Source organism: Heterocephalus glaber, unplaced genomic scaffold (genome assembly GCF_053883595.1).
Source record: "Heterocephalus glaber isolate CG9 unplaced genomic scaffold, H.glaber_assembly_v1.0 deba00000621, whole genome shotgun sequence".
Lineage (NCBI taxonomy): Eukaryota > Metazoa > Chordata > Mammalia > Rodentia > Bathyergidae > Heterocephalus > Heterocephalus glaber.
This window is the reverse complement of record NW_028258153.1, coordinates 20,937,575-20,960,248: the sequence shown is the minus strand read 5'-3', so window position 1 is coordinate 20,960,248 and position 22,674 is coordinate 20,937,575. Positions and strand designations below refer to the sequence as shown.

General features: G+C 37.1%; 1 protein-coding gene across 1 annotated transcript; it reads left to right on the top strand.

Annotated features, from left to right (window-relative positions):
- The first annotated feature begins 211 nt into the window (after positions 1–211).
- Positions 212–22,132, top strand: Icos (inducible T cell costimulator). The gene is made up of 5 exons (XM_021263578.2): positions 212–403; positions 17,306–17,641; positions 18,329–18,435; positions 19,531–19,615; positions 21,144–22,132. The coding sequence occupies exons 1-5, from the start codon at positions 346–348 to the stop codon at positions 21,155–21,157; spliced, it is 600 nt and encodes a 199-aa protein (XP_021119237.1). The 5' UTR covers positions 212–345; the 3' UTR covers positions 21,158–22,132.
- Positions 22,133–22,674: the final 542 nt, after the last annotated feature.

Sequence of the window (22,674 nt, the reverse complement as noted above, 5' to 3'; positions counted from 1 at the left end):
TAACTATTGATCCTGGGAGATGCTTCCGAGTGAAGTGGCTCTGAAAACAATAGGCTTTGTCTTTTTAAATTTGTTTTCTTGGAAATAGAATAAGGGTAAAGTTTTCCTCTGTCTTCACAATCGTCAATAATCCATAGATTAAATGTTTTACTCCCATAATCAATATTTTCCCCATCTAGCCATTGAGATAAACGAAGAGACTCCTCCTTGGCTTGATGGTAAGTGTGACACTTACCAACTCCCACAGAAGCCACATCCTTTTCAGCAAATAAAAAACATCTGAGAATATGAACTCACTGTCAGTTTGAATACTGAAGGAGAGGACTGAAGTTGCTTCTGGCAGACATGAAGTCAAGTCTCTGGTATTTCTTTGCCTTCTGCTTCCAATTTGAAGTCCTAGCAGGTGAGTGGTCTACTGAATATTTCTTATTAAGTTATATCTCAAGTAAGCATTAAGAAAAATCAAAAGTAGAAAAATCAGGTACCAGATAGGAAGTGGTTTTGTTTGTTGAGGAACACTTTTAGTATAGCCCAAGCACATGGCTAAAAGTAGAGTGTCATCTGTTTTGATAGAATTGAGTTTGCATTGTTGCCTTTGATACTGTGTTTTAAGATGAAAAGATATGTTTCAATAGACCATTAATTTTTAAATTACCTGCTTGGAATTACCAGTAGGTAAAGTAGAAGAGTAGCTTACTGTTCTGGGAGAAAGATAAAAGGCAAAATGACTTGTGTCAACAGAATGAAAATTAAATAGCCCTAGCACTTGGGCTAGGAATTCTTCTCTGATAGAAAATAAAAAGGAAGGGCTTCAAAAAGGATTTTGATTTTAATCTTATCTAGATAGTCCATTTTCTGAGATCCTTAAGTTGCCATAGACTTTTTATTGACTATGTATCAGGCTCTCCTGAGAGGCCAGGAGGAATGGATGATTAAAAATTGTCTGCAGCCCCTCCAGACATTAAAATAGTCATTCAAAAGTCTTTGATTATTTTCTCTTGGATGATATACATCAGATTCTACATGAACATTTTGAATAATGCTATCTACAATATAAGTTAATATACATGCTTCTATTGCTTTTTACTCCACACACTTTGTGTTACTTTTCTAACTCTGGGCCCTGTTAGTGAAGTTGGAAAAAGAAAAGTGAAATTATATTAAATAGGGGTGCTCTATTAACAGAAAATGGGAGGGCAGAGCTTTTAGTGGACATGATCTCATCTAGAAATACATTTTCAGTGGTTCAAAGAAACAGACATTACTTTTCTCTCCAAAAAAATTTCAAAACCCAAACTGGATTGATCCAACATTTGATCTTGTGCTGCGGTAAATGCTCTTAAGAGGAATGAGGAATGAGGAATTAGGGTCTGCTTGTAACAAAGCCCAAGAGGAGTTTTGGGCTAATTGCTTGTTTATGCGTTTTCTACAACCTCATGAACGTCTTTCACAGCATAAGCAACATATGAATATCCCTAGAACTGAAATTAATTCATTCACTCATCTACTAATTCATTCATCTGTTCATCACGTAGCCCTGAGCACTTGCCATTGTGCCAGGTGCCAGGTGTACAATGATGGGCTCAACAAGATCACTTCTTGTTCTCTTGAAACAAAGTGAGTACTAGGGAGAGAAATTACTTAAGCAATCCCATGAATTAAGGATAATTACAGGCAAAACTCAGCTCTAGAGAGAACGTGACAAGGAGTATGACTAGATTGGATGGGTGTGTGATGGGGATGGGGAGCAAGGTTATTGAAGTCTTTTCTGAAGAAGTGGTACTTGAATTGAGATTTAAAGGACAAGTAGGAATCAATGGAAGAATAGCGTGAAGGTGGGGAAGAGCATTGTATGGTGTGGAGGAAGCAATACTTCTGTCAGGAGGGAGGAAGGTGAGATTAGAGAGCTGGAAGAAGGGAGATGTATCTGAACTCAGAATGGGAAGAGGGTGGGGATGATGCAACATGAGGCTGGAGGGGGAAAATCGGCCTGATTCTTCAGACTATAGGGCCATGTAATTCTTCACTGTACATTATTTTATTTGAAGTTATAAATTTATAAAATAGTAGATGGTCACTTATGTACCATAACATTTCAAAACTAATAAAATTATTTTTTATTATTTAAAAACTTTGGGTTTTCCTTTAAGAACATTTGTATAAATCATTGCAACATGTCAAACTCATTTATGCCATTATGATGATGGTCATAGCCCTGGCACTTGGGCTGGGAATTCTACTATTGTGGTGTGAGAGATACTAAGAGATATGAATTAGCATTGGTGTTATCTCTGTGGAAGGATAGATCCAGCCTTAGGTGGGATCATTACAATTTGCCCGACTAAGCTGATGAATAGATTGTACTTCTGAAATAATATTCATTTTAGGTTCCAAATGAATAAACCCAGCATTTACTCTTATCACACAGAAAACCATGCTACGTGGCAGGCCATTTTCCAATCTGACTGGTGGCAAAACTGAGGCATAGGTGCCTACATGGTGATCATAAATACACTAATGATTGTCATATTTAAAATCCCACCATGATGCATGCCTCTAACAACTACCATTTTAAAAGCAAAAACAAAGAGCCAAATTCAAGTAAAGTTTCACACTTGATCTTAGCTAAAAGGCTAAGAAGTGATCAAGTAAAGTTTCAATCCTCTCAATTCTGTAGACTTTCTCACTGCCCCAAGGCAAAGGCAGTCTCACCTTCACTCAATGCTTGAAGAAAGAATGTCAGCCAGGAAAGGCTAAGTGGTTTGTTATACAATAATTAATGTCAAGACCAAGATCAGAGTCCCGATACATCTGACTCCAACACTTACATTCATTCCACACTTTGTTGAAGTAGCAGAGATACAGCACAAATCTCAAGGGAGAGAATTTTTGATCAATTTTGTTAATTAGTAAGTTAACTAAGAAGGTTGTAAATCTTGGAAAGTCCCAATATTTGATGGGTCTCCATGTAAAATTGAAATGAAAACATAATGTAAACTGCATTTAGAACACCTTTTTTCTAGGATTTATGGATAGTGGGGACTACACAGGTGACCTGTTGAATTCTGGTTTAGAAAGACCACTCTGAATATGGGGATGCAGCCTGTGCGAATGCCTGATTGGGGGGGTGGGTCGTGGCTAAGAGAACTATTTGTCTCAGGGTGTGTTCTGTCAGGAAGCTGAAGTGTACAATCTGAAGCTGTACACTGTAATCCCTGAATTCCTCCACTCCATGCGATCCTCCTCCCAAGAACTCAGAGAGAAGCTATGGAGATGAACTGACTTTTCAGCCCCTCCCAGTCCCCCAGAACTCTGCAGAAATGTTTTCTTTTGGAAGCAGCCCTTTTAGTAGTAAAATTCATGTAGAATTTTGAGAGAAAATCCAAATTGCCAGTCTTTTCTTTTTATAGATGAATGCAAGTCATTCTCATTCCATGTAAGAAGACTGTACTTGCTTTTATTCCTCCAGTATTGTGCTTATTTTTTACTTATTTTCCTGTGTTGTGAAATCTTTTTCTCTCTTATTTTTGTTGGTACAATGAAGTTTGTTCAAACTCCTCTCTTTGCCTTTGATGCATTTGAAAGGTGGGCTACATGTCTTAATTTACTAAGTGATTATCATGTTCAGGGGATCTTAGCTGAATGTCTATGTATGCCTAACTATTATCCCCTGCACTGATATCAGAACTTGATGATATCCTTCCCTTGCTACTTTCACCCTGTCCCTAATAGTGTAGCCCTACCCCATACATTGGTTTTGTTTAATTTAAAAGTTACGACCTCGCAAGTGCAAGGTCCTGAGTTCGATCCCCAGTGCCAAAAAAAAAAAAAAAATTTAGAAATTACAGCAGCAGACCATGGCTAGATTTCTTCTCACAACATTTCTATTTCAAAAATCCTTTTTTCACATGTACATCATGTCACATCTGTTGGTGACAGCATCATTCTGGACATGTGCAGTTGTCTTATGCCTCTGTTGTGAACCAGCAGCCATTCTTTCCTCTAGGTCTCCTTAACTCCTTGAGTCCCAGCCTAGGTAAAGCTGTCTTTCTTTTGCCCTAATGGGTGCCTGCTGTCTTTTCTGGGACTTAGATTCTTGGGCTGCAGCCTTTTCTCTCAGTGATCTGTGGGTTTCCACCCACTGTCTGCTGGGTTTTAGGGTTTTGAGTGAAGAGTTCTAGGCTAGTGTGAAACCCACTCTTTTACAAGGAGCTTCAAAACACCACCACCACCACCACCACCACCGCCGCCGCCGCCACCACCACCACCAGCAGCAGCAGCAGCAACAACAACAACTACTACTACTCTAGAATTTCGCAATCCTGAAAGCTATTCATTTAAATACTAAGATTCATGGATTCTACCAGCATATTCTTCTGTTTCTTCGTGAATTTTCACTCATTTTTCTTAGGACTGGGTGAACTTTTTCAGTCTGCAGATTTAAGCTTTCTTCTTCACTTCAGGCAGTTTTTTTTCTTCTAGTACTTTAAAAATCATATCTTTTCCTCCTGTTTCCTCTACTCCATTTTTCTAGAAGGGCTATTATTCTCATGTAAGATCTAGAGTCCCCCTTTTTTTTCTCATTATTAGTAAAGAAAATGACTTTCATAACTTGGGTTGCTTGTTAACCAAATTCCTTCAGATAAAATAGAATATTACAGTTTTTAAGTTATTAGTAGATATTCTCATTTCTTGGTAAAAACAAAATGTAGGTATGTAAGAAGGACTTAGATTCTCATCCTAGCTTTGCTCTCTGTACAATCCATAACATAATTGGACTTAGAAAATTTATACCAGTATTCACAGTTGTAAACTGAACAAAACTTATAATGTATGCTACCGTCCTCTTATAAGAATACTGAATTTGATATGTAAAGTGACTTACTGAGCTTTACAAATTTTTAAAAATATATTTTGAAATCATTGTTTGCCTATAATAATGAAAGGTCACATCTTCTTTGTGAGTGGCACCCCGTGCTACTGTTCTGACAGACTCAGTCTGTGAACTGGCATTTTTTGTCATTGTATTGACCCTGAGAAAAACCATGTCCCTGAAATGCCCCTTTTGTGATCCTAAGACTCTTGCCAAGTTAGTGGGATATTGTCAGTAGACAAGGATTGGAATATCATGATAAATATTATTTGAGGGAATTTAGGAACTGGGCAAACTAGTAGTATATATGGAGACTTCTGTTTTGCCCGTACGCGAAGTCAGCTGTTTTCTGGAACTCTGGTCGTACAACAAAACAAAGCAAGCCAATGATGTCACTGCTTGTGACAAGCTATAAAATTCCCTCCCTATGATAACTGAGTTTGGGACACAGCACTATGGAGTGTTACAGGCCAGCTGGCTGCTACTGGACAACCCATGTATTCTCTGGCAACATCCTGTTCAGCCAGCCAACCCTGGACACTGCAAGTACTCTCTGGTGGTATGCCTGTCCGGCCTGTTCACTAGACCTAGCAAGTAACTAGTACATCCTGCTTCCATTACTCTTTATCCTTTTCTGCTAGTAAGTCTTAAGCCTATTATTTCCTGGTAGTACCTTCCTAAACTTTGTCTCTTACAAGCCATCTCTGAGTATTTTCTTTGGTCTCAGGGCAACATACTTCACTACCCTAGCTCAGCTGGGCTGCACACAAGACAGTCATTGTAAAAAAAATAAAAATTTTGACATTTTGAAATCTTCTTATAAAAATTCAAAATTATATTTTAGAAAGTGGAACAAAAGTACACATAGATAGGAAACAGAAATTGAAGTCATTAGTCAAAAAATGACTCCCCCACTGGTTTGGACTCTAAAGTTGGACAAATAGATGAAGATTTGCAAGTGCAAAGAGAAAGTCAGAAATTAGGATATGAACCTCCTGTGAGCTGTGCATAACACGATGCTCATATCTACTTTGCTTGAGGAAAAGTCAAGAACTAAGTTGTTTCTAAGTCAGGTGATAGAGTCTAGAGCTTGGATTCAGTTGACCAACAGTGCTGATTGTTTGAGCCATGTTGGTACACATATAGCACTTTCCACATGCAGCTAAAGGTCATTTAAAGGTAACTTTTTTTTGAATTTGAGATATCAAACTTTTTATGGCTAGTGTTTCCATTGTCCTAGGACACAATATCAACAAATCTATTCATGAAACAACAACAGCAACCACAATCCCTATTAAAGTTCTGTTTATCTTGTACTATCTGGAACTAAAACAAAAATCCCATAGAAATGTCTGTTTGCACTTATATAATTATGACAGAAGTTTCTTGCGTGAGTGAATCTATTTCTGTACATTTCTGTGGGCAGTTCAGTTATAGGGTAACATTAAGGATTTAGATCCTGACAGTAAAAAGACCCAGACTTGTGCAGGTTCAAATGCACAGTGCAGTTTAATACACCATGGCTGATGACTATATGTCTAGGAAAATGAGAATATTAAGCTCAGAAATTGTTTTTATAATCTTTTATGCATGAGAACTCAATCACAGAATATATATGTGGCACTAATGTGGATACTGCTTTAAGTATTGGGGGCAATAATACATCTATTATACCTTGAAGGAAAATAAATATTTCAAATTTATTTCTATATCTAGCTTAATATTAAAAGCCTCTTTTTGCTTTTTATTTCACAGCAAGTCTCTTTAGAGCAGTGGTGGCAAACCTATGGTATGGTATGTGTGCCACAGTGGGCTGTCTCATTGAAAGCTCTAAAAGTTTCCCCATCCCTGCTTTATAGTCTATTCTTTAGTTTCTGTAAAACTGGGGAGTTGAACTAGATCACTGGACTAGGAAACTCATTAAGTTTGTGAAATCTGGTGTCAGATTCATCTACATTCAAATTATGGCTCCACCACATGTTGACTCTATTACTTGGGGCCAGTTAATCAAGAATCAGTTTCCTGGCGTGTAAATTAGGATAAAAACAGGCTACTTTGAGGTGCAAATGATATGTTTCATATAATGAATTTGACACAGTACCTTATACATTAAAAGATCTCACTACTTACAAGTTGCTGCTATTGTTATGTGGAAGCCTGAAACTACTGGGGTTTGGACAGTTGACTGGGCATCACTCAGTTTGAGTCTTTTTCTTTGGCCTGGAAAAATAAGTGTTCCCCAGAATCCAGAAATAGAATCTCTTTCTTTACTTTTTTTTTTTTTTGCTTAAATTCTTTTATTGGTGCATTTTAGGTATACAGTATGTTTACATTGATCATTGGGTGCTTGTACCTGAACATGATGCATCTTGGTTCTGATTTTTTCCCATTCCCTGTGCTCCCCCCCCCAGCACCTTTCTCTATTTACAAAGACTTTGTTTCCATTTTTTCCTTTTCTCATAATTTTTCCTTTCCCTTCTTTCCTTTCCCCTTCCTTCCCACTTCCCCTACTCTTTTGGACCTTTTCTTCCTATTTGAAATTATCAATTATTCTTTTTAATTATTTTAATCCTTATTTAAACTTTTAGTTTCTCACACCAGAGAAACTATTTGGTATTTACACATGTGTGTCCTATTTATTTCACTCAAGAGTATGGCCTCAATGTGCATCCATTTAGCTATAAATGTCTCTAGTTTCTCATTCTTTATGGCTGAGTAGTACTCCATTTTATAAAAAAAACACATCTTCTTTATCCAGTTTCCAGTTGATGGGCACTTGGGCTGTTTCCAAGCTTTAGCTATTACGAACTGTGCCGCTATAAACATGGGTGCACATATATTGCTGTGGTATGATTCTTTTAATTCTTTGGGGAAGTTAATCAGCAGGGGAATAGCTGGGTCAAATGGGACCTCTAGTCCTAGTTCTTTGAGGTATCTCCACACTGATTTCCACAGTGGTTGCACCAGGCTGCACTCCCACCATCAATGGAGAAGGGTTCCTTTCTCCCCATTCCCCCACCAGCATTTGTTATTCATTTCTTGATAGCAGCCATTCTTTCTGGGGTGAGGTGGAATCTCAGTGTTATTTTCATCTGCATCTCTCGGATGACCAGTGCTGTTGAACATTTTTTCATATGTTTGTTCGCTGCTTTTACTTCTTTGTCTGAAAAATGTCTGTTCATTTCAGATGCCCATTTTTGAATTGGGTCTTTAAATTTGGGGGGTCTGATTTTTTTCAGTTCTTTATAGTAGTCCTTTGTCTGTGGGACAGGTGCTACATATTTTTTCCCACATTGTAGGTTGTCTCTTAGCTCTGTTGGTGGTTTCTCTTTCAGTGCAGAAGCTTTTTAATAAGATGAGATCCCACTTGTTGATTCTTTGTGGTAGTTCCCATGCTACTGAGGTTTTGTTCATAGAGTTTTTTCCTATGCCAATGTCTTCAAGAGTTCTACCTAACTTATCTTCCAGCAAGTTTAGTGTTTCTGTTTTAATGTTTAGATCTTTAATCCAGTTTGATTCTTCCTTTACTTTGTCCTATTCCAAGGACATTTGCCAATATCTAGCTTAGCCTTCGTATTCTTCTGTTTATTCAGTTAAAAATATTAGAGCTTCTACTATGTTTCAAGTCCTGAGATTATTTAGGCAACCCTCAGGTAGCCCTTATCCTTGTAGAGCTCATGGTTAAATGAGGAAGAAAGACAAAAATGATTATGCTCTAAGATGATATGCATTATAAATATATTGGCTTAAAGCATTATTGAGGGCACCAAGGTAGGAGCTTTGGGGGAAGCTCAGGAATACTTCTAGATAGGTATTGACATTTAAAATGGTTCCTAAAGAATGAATAAAGGTTTCTAGTCAGATAAAGGGGAAATGAGCTATTCTAGTGTATGGAGACAGAAGTATGATGTGAAAGGAATGGCCAAAAAATTCAGTGTGGTTTGAACAGATGGTTGATGGGATTGTGAGAGCACCTTGTGCCAGGCTAATAAGACTGGTTTTTCACCTTCTAAGCAACAGGAGACTAATGGAGACTTGGAGCTGGGGAGTAAAATGTTCTTTAGATACACAATTTTGGGAGCATTGTGGAAGAGGGACAGGGAGGGGAGAGACTGGTGTCAGGAAGACCAGCCAAGAAGACTCTTTCACAGACAAGGGAAGAGATGGAAAAGGTCTGGACTGGCAGCAGGAATGGAGAAGAACCAAATTTAAGAAGTATCCATGAGCTAGAGAGTCAACTGGACTTGGTGATCCATTAGGTGAGGAGAGTTAGAGAGAAGGAGCAATGAGGATGACTTCAAGGATCCTAGGGCTGACTAATGACTCCCTAAAAACATAGGGTTTGGTTTGGTGAGTGACTATTGAGTTCTGCTTGGAAATATAACACTGGTTAGAGATGCTTAAAGGAATTGGAGACAAGAAACTAGAGGGTTTGGCTGGAGATAAGCAAGTGAGTTACTGTGGTTCAAATGGGAGCTGAAGACATCCATGTAAATGAGTTAACACAGCAAAAGCCCTGTGGTGTGGAATGGGAAGCCCTGTAGGTATTCAAGGGTGCACATCAAACTTTTTCTCCCTTTCTCTCTATGGCACAGGGCTGAGTTTATTTAATCTCATGTTATTTCCCTATTGTGATGATTTCAAATCAATGGCAATGAAATACCTGAGTAACTTGTCACAAATTAATTATTTTGTGAATATTGCCACAAAGTTTTATAACACCTTTGGGAGTTTTCCATTTTAGTAAAGAAAATAACTAGGAGAAAATTGATCTTTTACTTTTCTTGTTTTATACACTTAGAGGATCTAGGGTTGTTTTGTGTAGAGTTCTGGGGAGTAAAAATAATTCACACATTGTATGTGTGTGTGTATGTGTGTGTATTCTTTGGGCTTTTGGCTTTGTCTTCACATTTCTTCACACTTTTTGGCTTTCTTTTCCCATTAGGAATTTAAATTGGATTAAGTTTATCTTGCCTATTCTTCCTATTTTCTTGAGCTCAATAACTTGTTTATACAACAGATACCTTTAAATTGTAATGTAAGAAATGATGCACACATAAAAATCTGCTAACCAAGATTCTAAAAGTTTCAGTTAGTAGACTCATAAGAAATGACATTGTGTTTGTGAAAGGTGAAAAAAGAAGCACATTTTTAACAGTGGAGAATTTCTTAGCAAAAAATCGGATGTAACTAAGACCTAATATAAGCACTGTAATATTTAGAACTTTGCCCTTTGTGTCACATTGCTGTGCTCTGCTAAGGTAAACTGATCATTATTCAATTATAGAAAATGTGTTTAATAAGCACAATCAATAACTGCAAACTCAGGAGATCTTATCTTTCTGTCACTCTGAAATCTTTGTCAAGGTTTGTGGTTAGTCTGAATGAAAGAGAATAAAATCACATTGCTGATCTGTTTTATACCTCTGTATTGTGTGTGTTCTCTAAGTGTCTTTTACTAAGGATTTTCATCCATGACTAATACACGTGCTTACAGAGTCCTCACAGGATCAGTCCTAGCCAGACCACCTTATATTGGAAAATGAATGAGTTTAAGTATTGAAAGAATCAACTTACAAATAGACTTCTCTAAATCATGGCACAATTCATGGGTGAATGAGCTTTCTTCAGAGATTTTCTTAACCTCATGAAAGGAGATGCAAATGCTTTTATCTTTGAAAAATTAGAAAACCTAAAAACTCACTGTAAAAATTCTGATTTTATATTGAAAACATTAGTTTATTAATATCAACAGTGGTATTGTAAAATGTATAGTTAATAGCATTTAACAGGTTTGAGCCTCTATTGGGAAGAATACACTCTTTTAGATACGGTACTAAGTGTGATTTGGAAAATATATACCCGTTCTCTAGAGTGATTATAATCTAGGTGGACCACAAAAAGTAAAGAGATATTAAGGCCAAATAAAACTACTAAATATTCATATTTTCAGACATAGCACCAGGGTATAAAATAGTATATTCCTATTTGTGTTTTTACCAGTGTATTAAGTGTTAAAAGCTGTAGCATAGTGTTTATTTTACAAATTACTAACATGCTGTGTTTATAAACATCTGGGTGTGTTAGAATACTCATGGGTTCAGAGTCCCCCACTCTGGCCATTTGTTTTGGGCAAATTTAACTATTGTGTACTTTGGGGGAATTTAAAGAATCAACTAGGGTTAAATCTATTCTCCCTTCTATAGACATGCAAGAGACAAGAGAATCATCAGCTAGCCAAACAAGTCTTTATTTATTAAGCTGGTGGTATTTTCAGGTAGAGAACCTTTTTCTTTAAGGCTCAATTTTCATTAGAACCTGACCTCTCAGTTTTGTGGTAACTTGTACATGACTGTGCATCTTGATGTTTCCAGGAGCAAAAGCCACATGGTGTAGTTAGCCCTGGAACCTTGTCCTAGCTATGAATTACATAATCCTGCAAGACACTCAACTTTCCAGTCCCAGTTTACATTAATGTAAAATGAAAGCTTTAACTTTATCATTTCTAAGAGTCCTTTTGGTTCTCATACGATGTATTCCACCCTTAATCTCTCCATATTTAAGCCACTGAAATCTACATTTGCCTTAGTTCATCCATCCATCCATCCAACAAATATTTAGTGCAACTTACTATGTGCCAGATGCTTTTGTGGATTGTTGGGATGGATTGATGAATGACAAACAAGGTCTCTGATTTTATGCTTATGCTATAGTGGGTTAGCCAGATAGTAAATCAGTATACAAACAATTAAACCAGATAGTTTTAGGCAGTGATAAATATTTGATCTCTCAGGTAATATGATAGAAAATGACTTGGATGTACAATTTGGGTTGGAGGACCAATGGTTGCTGAAGATGTGTCATTATTCTTCAATAAAGAGAAAGACACTTCATATAAAGATCAGAAAAAACTTTTTAGACAGAGAAACAAGTCCACAGTCCTAGAAACTAGCTTAATGTGTTAGAGGAGTAAAAAGAAAGGTGGTGTGACTGCAGTGTAGTGACTGACTAGTGTAAAACAGCATTCAAGAAGTAGGATGGGTTTCTAGGTGATTGGGAACCAGGGTAAGGAGTTAGGTTTTATTCCAAGTGATGTGGGAGAGCCCCAGAGGTTTTCTATGCAGAACAATGCACCATCTTCTCCTGTATGGCTGATCATCCTTATTTCTCCGTGGAGAATGAATTATAAATGGAAAGAGTGAAAGCAGAAAGTTAGGAAACTTTTGCGATCCTAGAGAGGGATTATGGTGATTTTGGCCAGTTGCAGCTGAGATGAAGTGGATAGATTCTGTTGGAAATAAAACACAGACACAGAAAATTGGGCTTTCTTCTTGCTGACAGATTTTAGCAGTGGTCATGTAAGACCTGGTTGTTAGTGACCACTGTCTATCTTTATGTGGTTGCCTGCTTCCATTGGTTGCTGCGAGTGGCATTTTGTGGATTGAACCGGAAATCTTGCATGCACCCGAGAAGTTACATGACCTCATATGATTTCTGAGTTTCTCAGGTCTAACTGTGTATGATGCCGGGAAGCAGCTGAATTATGTTACAGGACAAGGTGTGTGAAGGTGAGGGTGTTGTAGGATGCCTGAAACATGGACTGTGTGGATGATAATTTATTGGAGATGATCATGGAAAGATAGTGGGAAACAGGATACTTTGGAGGAGATTTTATATTAAGAGGTGATATGTGAAGGAAATGTAAATGTGAAAGAAAGGAAGAAAGAGATTTCTGAGATCTATACTAAAAAAAAATTATAGTTACTTGTACGGCAGAGGAATTAAACAAACAGATTTGATATCCAGCAAACCAAAACAGACACTGGATATAAATATTTGTGCTGTGATACTAGTGCTCCAGGTGGGGATAAGAGCATCCATAGGGGACAGAAAAAGGATTCCAGCTGCTTCTGCAGTCCTTACATGCTAATGCATTCACATTTTCCTTAAATTGTCCATCCATTAAATGCTAGCTATTGTTACAAGGGATGTTCTCCTTTTAATATTATATTTCCAAATATTACTGAAGGCTGAGACTTTTTGATTTGGTATCTGAGCATATCTGTTCTATAGGTGCAGAAGTAATTTTGAAGTAATTGATTAACTACTGAGATTTAAAACATTCAAATTACAGACTTAGAGTTACCAAATGGTTTTCAGATAGAAAGCTGGGCATGTGAAAACATGAGTCAGCCTTCTTTTTTTGTTTGTTTTTTTGGTACTGCAGATCGAACTCGGGTCCTTGCACTTGCGTAGCAGGCAGCATCCTTCTTACACTATATTTAATAATAAAAAAGGTGACCCAGGCATTTTTAGGCCAAAAATGGTAAAATATATGTTGAAGAGTATCCGGTAGAAATGACAGGTTTGAGCTACCTGTTAATTTCAGTGGCACACCCTTTAGCGTTGCCACTCAAGAAAAACAGAACCTTTCCTGGCTTTCCCAGATACTTATGTAGGAAAGAAATAGCCACGTTAGTTTTAATTTTCTCTGAAGCCTTGGCATGTTTTAAGAGTGAAAAAGAGTGGATTATTGGGAATGTGGCTTCCCCTCTGGGGGGCTTACCAGTTTTAGCTGTTTTGTTTGTGATCGCATCTGGATATGTTCTGAACCACAATCCATAGAAACCAGGTATTAATAAGATGTTTTTTAGATGTGTTTGTTTCACTTCCTCATTTCACAGATGAAGAGACTGAAGTCCAGAGGGTATCCTAGTCCCTGAGCCTTTCTAGTGCCAGGGCTAGAATTTGCTTTGTTTCCTGGAGAGCCACTGCATTTACTTCCATCACTACACCTTGTCTTGTGTTGGGTCATGGGTCACAGAATAGGCACAAAAGGGGAAAAAGTGCTGACAAAATAGTCTTCAGAAATAGAAGGTGATGCACCTATGTTTTTGTACGTACCCAGTGGCCCCAGACACTTTGCCCCAAGAGCTCTTTGTGGTTTACTGTTGCCACTCTAAAGTCTCTGGGAAATTCAGGCTCAACATATCTAAAGGAACTGAGAACCAGTCCACTGATCTTATCTTCTGCAGCAGTAGAAGCAAAAGCCTCAAAACAATAGTCGTGCAGCATAATTTATTTTTAGACAAATAAGTCCCCAAGCAAAATGCTCTTCGTTTTACTCTAATGTAGATTGCACTTTTTCCCATGCTGTTCATTCTTTCCTTTTTGCCTCTTGGTTGGACTCAACCCTCAGGTCAGCAGGTCTGACTGTGGGACTGCAAAGGACAGGAAAACACGGTAGGAGACAAGGAAAGCAAATGACTAGCTTTTGGTCCCGTTCTGCCCCATGGGTGTGGCTTTAGGATCGTACTGGCCTGTCAGCTCTTGCAGGGGAGTGGGCAGCTGGTTGGAGCAACCTACCCCAGGACTGAGCAAACACCTGGCCGCCGGCAGCTCCTTCCTCATAGGCACGGTGGTGTAACTGTGCTGTATCAGTGTTGCTCTAGATGACCCAAGGATCTGGCACAATGAGAATTGTGGATCTTGGACTGTGGACTCTTTTAGTGATTATGCATGAAATCACAACCTGCAAAGCTCACTTATCAAAGTTTTAAGTTTCAGGTTACAAATACCTTTATTCTCTTCCTAGATAATCTGTGCTAAGTTGACAGGTGACCTGTTTCAGAACATTGAAGATATAATATCCCCTGTATCCTAGGCTTTATTGCTGACATTGAGCTACTGCTTGTCAGTATAAAAGTTACTTCTTAGACGGTAATCAGTCTTGTTTCTCTAGATAGTTTTAGAATTCTCATTAAGATGTGTCTAGGTAGCATATTTTAAAAATCTGCATATAATTTGTTAGGGTTCTGAAATCTAAATTGTGACTACATTTCAAACAATTAATTTAATGTACCTTTTACTTTGTCAGTTATTTCTATAGCCTTCACTAATATGCTTTTATATCTGTCCATAGAGTTTTTAATCTCAGTGCATTTTTTACCATTTTATTCATTTTCCCTAAATTAATTGACTTAAAAAATTTTGCAGGGCTCAGCAGTCATGTTTGCTTTTATTACCTTAAACATAAGTTCGACTGTTTATTTAGAGGACTGATACTTCAGAGATCTAAAATGTTTGTTAAAAACCTAAAAAAAGTTTGTGGGCTGCTCTGTGGTCTGTTGTTTCTCTTGTTGCCTTTTTTCTTATGTGTCTCATTATTTTTAATAGCATGCTTGTCATTGCATTTGAATATTGTTTGTAGGATTGATTTGACATTTAGACTATAAATACTTTCTTCCTAGTGTAGACTGCATTTTTGGCTTCAAAATCTAGGGGTAATAACAGTTCAAGATACCTCAAATAACATTCAGGACTTGAATTTTTTTGAAATATTGAAGTGATTTGAAGGGGGGCTCTAATCTGCATGGGGGTTGGCTTACTTATGGTACTCAGAGGGTATAACCCTTTGGGAACTGAGATTTTTTGGGGAGAAAATCTGCTGCTAGATTCCTCACTCCATAGGCTCTGGAAGATATAAACAAAAGTTTGAGCTTGGAAGAACATCAAGTGTTCTCATAGCAAAAGCAGCTTTTAAGTTCTGTTCATCTTTCCGGGTTCTGGTTCTCTCTTCAAATGTACCCTGGTAATTTCTCTTTTTTTTTGTCAACTATTTTGTCCTTTAACACTATTTTTGGACATTTTGGTTGCTTTCTTGTTTAATTTGTATTGGCATAAATGAAAAATCTAACATTTGTGGTTATTTTCACAATCAAATCCCCAGTCTTAAGATCTATTCCTTAGGAATATGAGAGGCATTAATTAAAGCCCTGAAATACTAAGAAAAATAAATAATTATGGTGAATCTTAAATGAAGTTGAAGCAGTTAGTACCAGCAGAGATGTGGCTAATGTGTCCTCCTGCCCTGCATGATGCTAGCCTTAATTAGTGTATTTTTTGTACCATTTTAATTCTTTTTCCCAAATTCAAGCACTACTTTCTTAAAGCACTACTTTAAGAAAGCAAAATAGCAAAACATATAGTTATAATAATGTTTAACTGTTTTGACTAAATGCCATACTATTTATATAAAAGCAGAGTACTGAAAATGACCCTAATATTCACTATTAGTAGATTTGTTTTAATAAGTTATGACAAATTAGTGTGGTAGCACATAACGGAGTAATTTAAAAAGATAATTATGATGAATATGTAAAAATCAAATGTTTATAATAAAATTAAATTATGAAATAAAATATCAAATGAAATAATAATAGCAGAACACAAAATAATACCTATAAAATAAGTACATTATTTGGAAGATGAATAAAACATACAAAAAGTACACCTATTTCACTGGAAAAGTGAATTTTTCTTCTTAAGAATTCTTTGTATTTGTTTAATCTTAAGAGAAAAGAGAAATTTCAAAATTTGAGTAAAAAACCATCATGCTCTTCCAATTTCAGCATGAAATTTTGTCATATTTAAAAAATAACAACCAAAAAAAGAGAGCAATTTGAATTTATAATCTAGGAGTACAGAATCTGCACAAGGCCTAAGCCATTTCAGTTTCTTCCTCCTGTGACCCCAATATAGCTCACAAAAACTGCCTTAATTCCTATGAGCTTAAAGTTTATTTAAAAAGTGAAAAACCCAGAAAAACTCTGAGGCCTTACCTTTATCACCAGGCTTCAATGTAGTTCTCAAGGAATGAAGTTTGGAGAAGATGCATCACTAGCATTTGAATACAACTGATTTGTTCTTTTCTTCTCCAGCAGGGAGGTATAATATAAATATCTACTTATATGTGATAATTCAATTTTAGTTTCAGCTATTTTGTTTTTTAAAAATTTATTTTCCCCCCAATGTCTTTCCCCAAATCTTTTCTTGTTCAACTGAGGGCTACTGATGCTTCAATTTCAGATTTAGAAATAGCTGCTTTGAGGTGGGCATTTTTTGATCTGCTAATCAAAATTTTAACCCATACCAACCCCACCACATGTATCTGAATAGCACACCATTCTTGCACTAATTATAATGTATGACTCCATATTTATTTGTTTACTATTTATCTCATTGTGAAAGCTGTAGAAGGGCAGGGATCATATCTGTTTGATATGACCTAAATATGTTATTTAATACTTAATGCTTTACATATTATATATTCATATATGACAAGTACACTTCTGGTTGGATTTTTTTTCTAGGACACAGTTTTATCTTTTGTCAGTTTTTTGTTTGTTTTTATTTTGTACCGGGGGTCAAACTCCGGACCTTACGCTTGCAAGGCAGGTGGCAGAATCACTGAGCTAAATCCCTGGCCCACCTTTTGTCAGTTTTTAATGACTTTTTTGGATGTAAAATTCTTTCATTTTGGTGCAATGGAGGTGACTTTGTGAAAAGATCACATTTATGTTTAAATGTAATTACTAGGAAAGCATCTTCATAAAATGTTATTTTTGCTTCGTTTTCTTTCTTTTTACCCAGAAGAAATAAATGATTCTGCCAAATATGAGATGTTTACATTTCATCATGGAGGTGTACAAGTTTTATGCAGATACCCAGAGATCGTCCAGCAGTTTAAAATGCAGTTACTGAGGGGGAAGCAGATACTCTGTGATCTCAATAAGACAAAGGGAAGTGGAAACAAGGTATTCATTCAGAATCAGATGTTCTGTCAACTCCAGTTATCCAACAGCAGTGTCTCTTTTTTCCTGGAAAACTTTGACAGTTCTCACCGCGGCTATTACTTCTGCAACATATCAATTTTTGATCCTCCTCCTTTTCGACAGATTGTTACAGGAGAATATTTGTATATTTACGGTAAGAAACAGCTTTTTCTTTGGGGCTTAAGAGTACATAGGCATTTTAACAGTCTTCTCACTAATGAAAACGAAGAAATACCTTTTGTGTTGGAGTTTAGGTGTAGTTCATGGCAAATCATTTTTCATGAAATATACAAGGAATGGCTTATCATTAATAATAATTAGTATTTATTGGCAATATGCAGTTTAATCATATGGGCTATTGAGTTAGAATTAGGTCATGTTTGTCTTCAAAACACATATGCCATTAAAAGCAGGAAAAAATTAAGACAAATACCCAAATTCATGGCTTAATGACTATTATTGCTATTCAGTTAAGGCATAAAGTGGAATGAAGTGAAATGATTGAAAATCATAGTTTTGTAACATTACTTCTCCTACTTACTGTTTGTGTGTGTGTGTGTGTGTGTGTGTGTGTGTGTGTTTGAAAGTATAGACAGAAAGGCCCTTTCTATTAATTGCATCTATAAACATAATATTTGTATAGTCTTACATTTTAGCCTCTGGATCCTTGTTGTAATACCAAAGTGATGTTAGTTACTATTTACTGACTGTCAAGAGTGTAATGAAGAAATACTTGATTTAACTAGGCATCTCTTAAATTTTATTTAAAAACTTGCGTCTGGGCACTGACAGAGATTTGATTCTCAAAGATTTTCATTAATGTATCTTTCTTCCAATACAGAATCACAGCTTTGCTGCCAGCTGAAATTCTGGCTACCCATAGGATGTGCAGCTTTTGTTGTAGTGTACAGCTGTGCATGCATATTTATATTTTGGATTCAAAAAAAGGTGAGCAATTTGTATTTTTTTTCTTGCATCTGCTTTCCTGAGTGGTTCACTTTGCTCTTTCCAGAGTAATTTGATCAACAGGTAGACAGTTTGTTTTCCTCCAAAATATGCTTACTAATTAAACTAATAGCTTGAACCAGATCTTATTTGTTTATTTTATGGCCCACTTCATTCCAAAAAGGACTCAGTGACTCAGAGATAGGTTAGTATTACTATTATTCAAGAAGGATAGGGAATTAGAGCCAAAGAAAAGCAAGAGGTTAGGAAGGCGGTCAAAGCAAAAATAGATGTTTCTGGATTTTTTTTTGGTACCGGAAATCGAACTCAGAACCTTGTGCTTGCCAGGCAGCTGCTGTGCTGCTGAGCTACATCCCCGGCCCAATGATTCTGATTTTTAAAAAGTTATTAAATGTGGACTGTAGATTTGAATCTAAGATTTGAATTCCTAAGAGTCAGGACAGCAATGAACTAATTGTTATAAGTTTCACTTAATTGGTAAGTTAAGACAATAGTGAGAAAATCTTATAAGGTGCCAGTAGTAACTTTGAAGGTTGATAACTTTAAAGTTTAAGTTATCCGACTCCTTACTTGTAAAGAAAACTGCTGAAAAGCTATTCAGAAAGATAAAACAACAATAACAACACAAATCTCTCTGTGTTGTAGGACTTTCTTTTTAATCTTTCACACTGCAGGTTCTCAATCAAAGAATTTAACACCCTTCAGCATGCCATATGAGTGTGGCAGTACCCAAGTGTGGGGTCGTTGTGCCAGATGGTGTGTACATCTCTGCCAAACTAGAATTTGAAAAGGAGGTAAAGAAGGAAGAGAATGATATAGGGCTGACAATCTAAGTCTTTTGGGGAAAGAACAATAAAGGCAAAAGTGAAGAAGGAAGCTCAGCGGAAAGCTCTTTTCATTTCAAGCTGTTTTCATAGTGTTCTCCTATTTGGCCTGCAGCCGGGAACCCAAGATTAGTTTTTCCTCACATACCACTTCAACAAGGACAACGAAGCAGAGAAAGCAGTCACAAAGCAGGCGGTGGGGTGGGGGTGGGAGTAGCAGATAACAAACTATGTTTCCGACTTTTTCTTCCAGAAGCATGAACCCAGCATGCATGACGCCAATAGTGAATACATGTTCATGGCTGCAGTAAACACAGCTAAAAAACCTAGATTTACAGGTACAGCTTCACTTGGGAATTTGGGTAGGGAGAAGAATTTCTTCATGATAATCTTGGAATTTTAATCTTTAATTTCAAAGAAAGAAAAATGTCTTGAAGCCTTCATTTTAGTATTTTCTGTGAAAATCTGGATTTTTCACTTTAACTGAATTTATGCCCTCTGCAGTATATTGAAAACAAACAATATATTTGTAAATCACTGTTGAAACTTAATAAATAGAAAGCTCATAAGCCATAATTTTATCAACATAATTTTCCAATTAGTATTTCAAAACCTGGAATGATTATGTCTTTCTTGTTGGAAGATTCATTTAGAGTGGGGATTTACTGAGTTTCAGTTAAGTGCAATTATGGAGTGTGGCACTATGGGAACCACACAGGTGGATGGGAATTTTGGACTGAGATTAGAAAAAGAGATCTGGGCTGATGGTACTAGGGGGAAGAAGGAGGAATGAATGAAGATACTCGGTTATTTCAATATAAATATATGCAGGTTTAGGAGACTTGGATGGCTTCAGCAATGTTAGGTGGAACTTTTGATCTATTTTTTTTTTTTTGAGAATTAAAATTTCATGCTGTCAAGTTTGAGGAGCATCCTCTGGAAGATTTGTATGTCTTATGCCTTTGAAAGTAGAATGATGTTAGGAACATAAAGAAGCAGAAACTACTGCATTTTTAAACTACTCAGTAGTTACGGACAGTATCAAAGGGACACAAGTAGCTTGTGTAGTCATGGAATTACAGCATAGAAAAGGAGCTAAAAATGCACCTTCAGTCCATTTCCTCCTGTTTTTAGATGACAGACATTCATGACCAGTATTGTTTTGGTTCTTCAGAGAGTTAATACTATATCTTTGACAGTTGCAAAGAAAGAGCTTTGTTTCATTACTTTGCTATTGAAAAAATATATTTTATCTCAACCACTGTGTTCATAATAATGTGCTCTCTCTTAGTTTGGACCCGCTAAAGCAAAATGTGAGATAAGAACTTGGGTACAAGTAGCTCATTTGGGATGTAATCCCAGGATAGAGTGAGGGAAAAGGAAGAGCGTGAGGCAGGTGAGGAGAAAGAGCACATGGACGGCTGGGGATGTGTTCCCAAGGTCTCAGGTCTAGGTCACAGAAGCCTGGCTTCACTGGGCTTCTGCAAAGTGTAGCACAGGTTGCCCCTGCTCTGGCTTGTTTTCCTGAAGGACGGCAAATGTGATGTTTACCCATTCCATCACCACTGGTTTGGAGCTGCCCGTAAGAGACAGTAACTCTTCCTAGTCTGTGTGCTGTGAGGAGACCAGGTTCAGAGTGAGGAGTTCAGATAATGTTTGTTCTAGGTGCTAAGAATGGGCTGACTAAAAAACAAAGAATTGGTACTGGGTCTTGAAGAATAAAGATGAGTTTAGTTGGTGTGTGTGTGTGTCTATATATGTGTGGGTTGTGGGTATGTGTGTATAAGAAGGAAAGAGAAAAATCTTGTTGAAGGGAATTGGCACATGGAGAACTTTTAAAGACTTTATGAAAAATTTCTGTTACAGATGTGACCTCATAATCTAGACCTCTGGCATCTGGGTGTGTACCATGCGAAGTGAGAAATATCCTTATTTCCTGGACCACAGACAATCTGACTTGATTGGACTACATATATCTCCTGCCTGTGTTTTGTTCAATCTGGACCAGTAACCATGTCAGTCAATAGGGATTTTAACAGACTGCCTTTGTATTGCTGAGTTCTTTTAAAACAAACATCTTCTTACAACTGACCTTATAGAAAGTCTTGCTCATGTGTGCTCAATCATCAGAAGTCCCTGGGATGGAATTGCTGCACCTGCTCCTTGCAATGGACCAGCCAGTAAAACAAACCCATTTACCAAAAAAAAAAAAAAAAAAAAAAAAAAAAATTAAAAGATGCTGAGGGTATTCATCTGCAAAGCAAACGAGCAGCCAAGGACCAGAATTTGTCCTCATTGTATGAACAGACTACTTCTTTCTGTAGGAACGGCATTCCTTTGTAATTCAGACAGTAGAGGGAGATGCTTCACAACTGTAGGTATTTTATTTTGGAGATGTTGATGCATAATATTCTGTACTAATACAGTAGTAGCTACACAATATCTCCTCTAATTTCTGAACCCCAGTTGACCACTCTACCAAAAGTTTAGATGCCTTCTCTTGCCTTTTTAAAAAAAATACTTTTACCTGCCTACTTGATAGCTGCTAGCCCCTCAGAATAAGGAGAAATGTCTACATTTTTCTCCTTTGCTGCTCATTGAAATTGTGTAGTCCCTATAATTTGCCTATATTTTCCCTACAAGAAAATTTTGCTCCACCACGACATCTTCTTTCTCCAGATTCATTTAAAATTGCTTATTTTGTTATTAGTGATAGGAAACATTGCTCAGAAACAAAAACAATTTCATTTTATTATCCTGTTTTCTACCACTATGTATGTTTTCATGGTGCTATTAATCACGAGCTTGACTGTTTTTGTAGATAACCTTAAAATTGTAAATGAACAACCCCATGTTTAATTGGTAAGCATTCTCCTGGGGGAGAGTGAATCATACATTTAGTCCAGAAGCTGCAGTTATTGGAGGCTCCTGCCAGACTGCGGCCATGCTGCCTCTGGGCTTGGCAGGTCCATATAGCCCCAGGAGCCTTCAGACTAGGGTGGAACTCTAGACTGAGAGACTCCACTGAGCCTGGGACAAACAACTGCTTTGTCCTCAGAGGCTGAAGTCACCCTGGGATTCAGAGTGGCTCTAACTACACTTGAACTTCTAGGAGCTGTGAAGAAATTCAGATGGGTCAGAGCACAGTTCCCTTTCCTAGAAGCTATTCAGCCTGGAAACTGACCCCAACCCTTTAAGAAAGTCTTCTTTAGAATATAGTTTGTCCAGGAAGTCTTAAATACATGTAACATGCTATTATTCTTAGCTGGAATATTTTTTTCACTTTGTCCACATGCCCAAAGCTTCTGAAACAGCCAATGTATATGCAGTAAAAATTGTAACTCTATGTGAAGTGAGGTTATTTTAGTAGTTTTAAATTTGTAGTTGCCTGCTTAGT

Excerpts from the sequence above, each read along its gene's own strand:
- Icos (XM_021263578.2), top strand. The coding sequence starts at position 346 with ATGAAGTCAAGTCTCTGGTATTTCTTTGCCTTCTGCTTCCAATTTGAA. Across the intron at positions 404-17,305 it reads CCAATTTGAAGTCCTAGCAG|AAGAAATAAATGATTCTGCC; the intron begins GTGAGTGGTCTA and ends CTTTTTACCCAG. Across the intron at positions 17,642-18,328 it reads AGAATATTTGTATATTTACG|AATCACAGCTTTGCTGCCAG; the intron begins GTAAGAAACAGC and ends CTTCCAATACAG.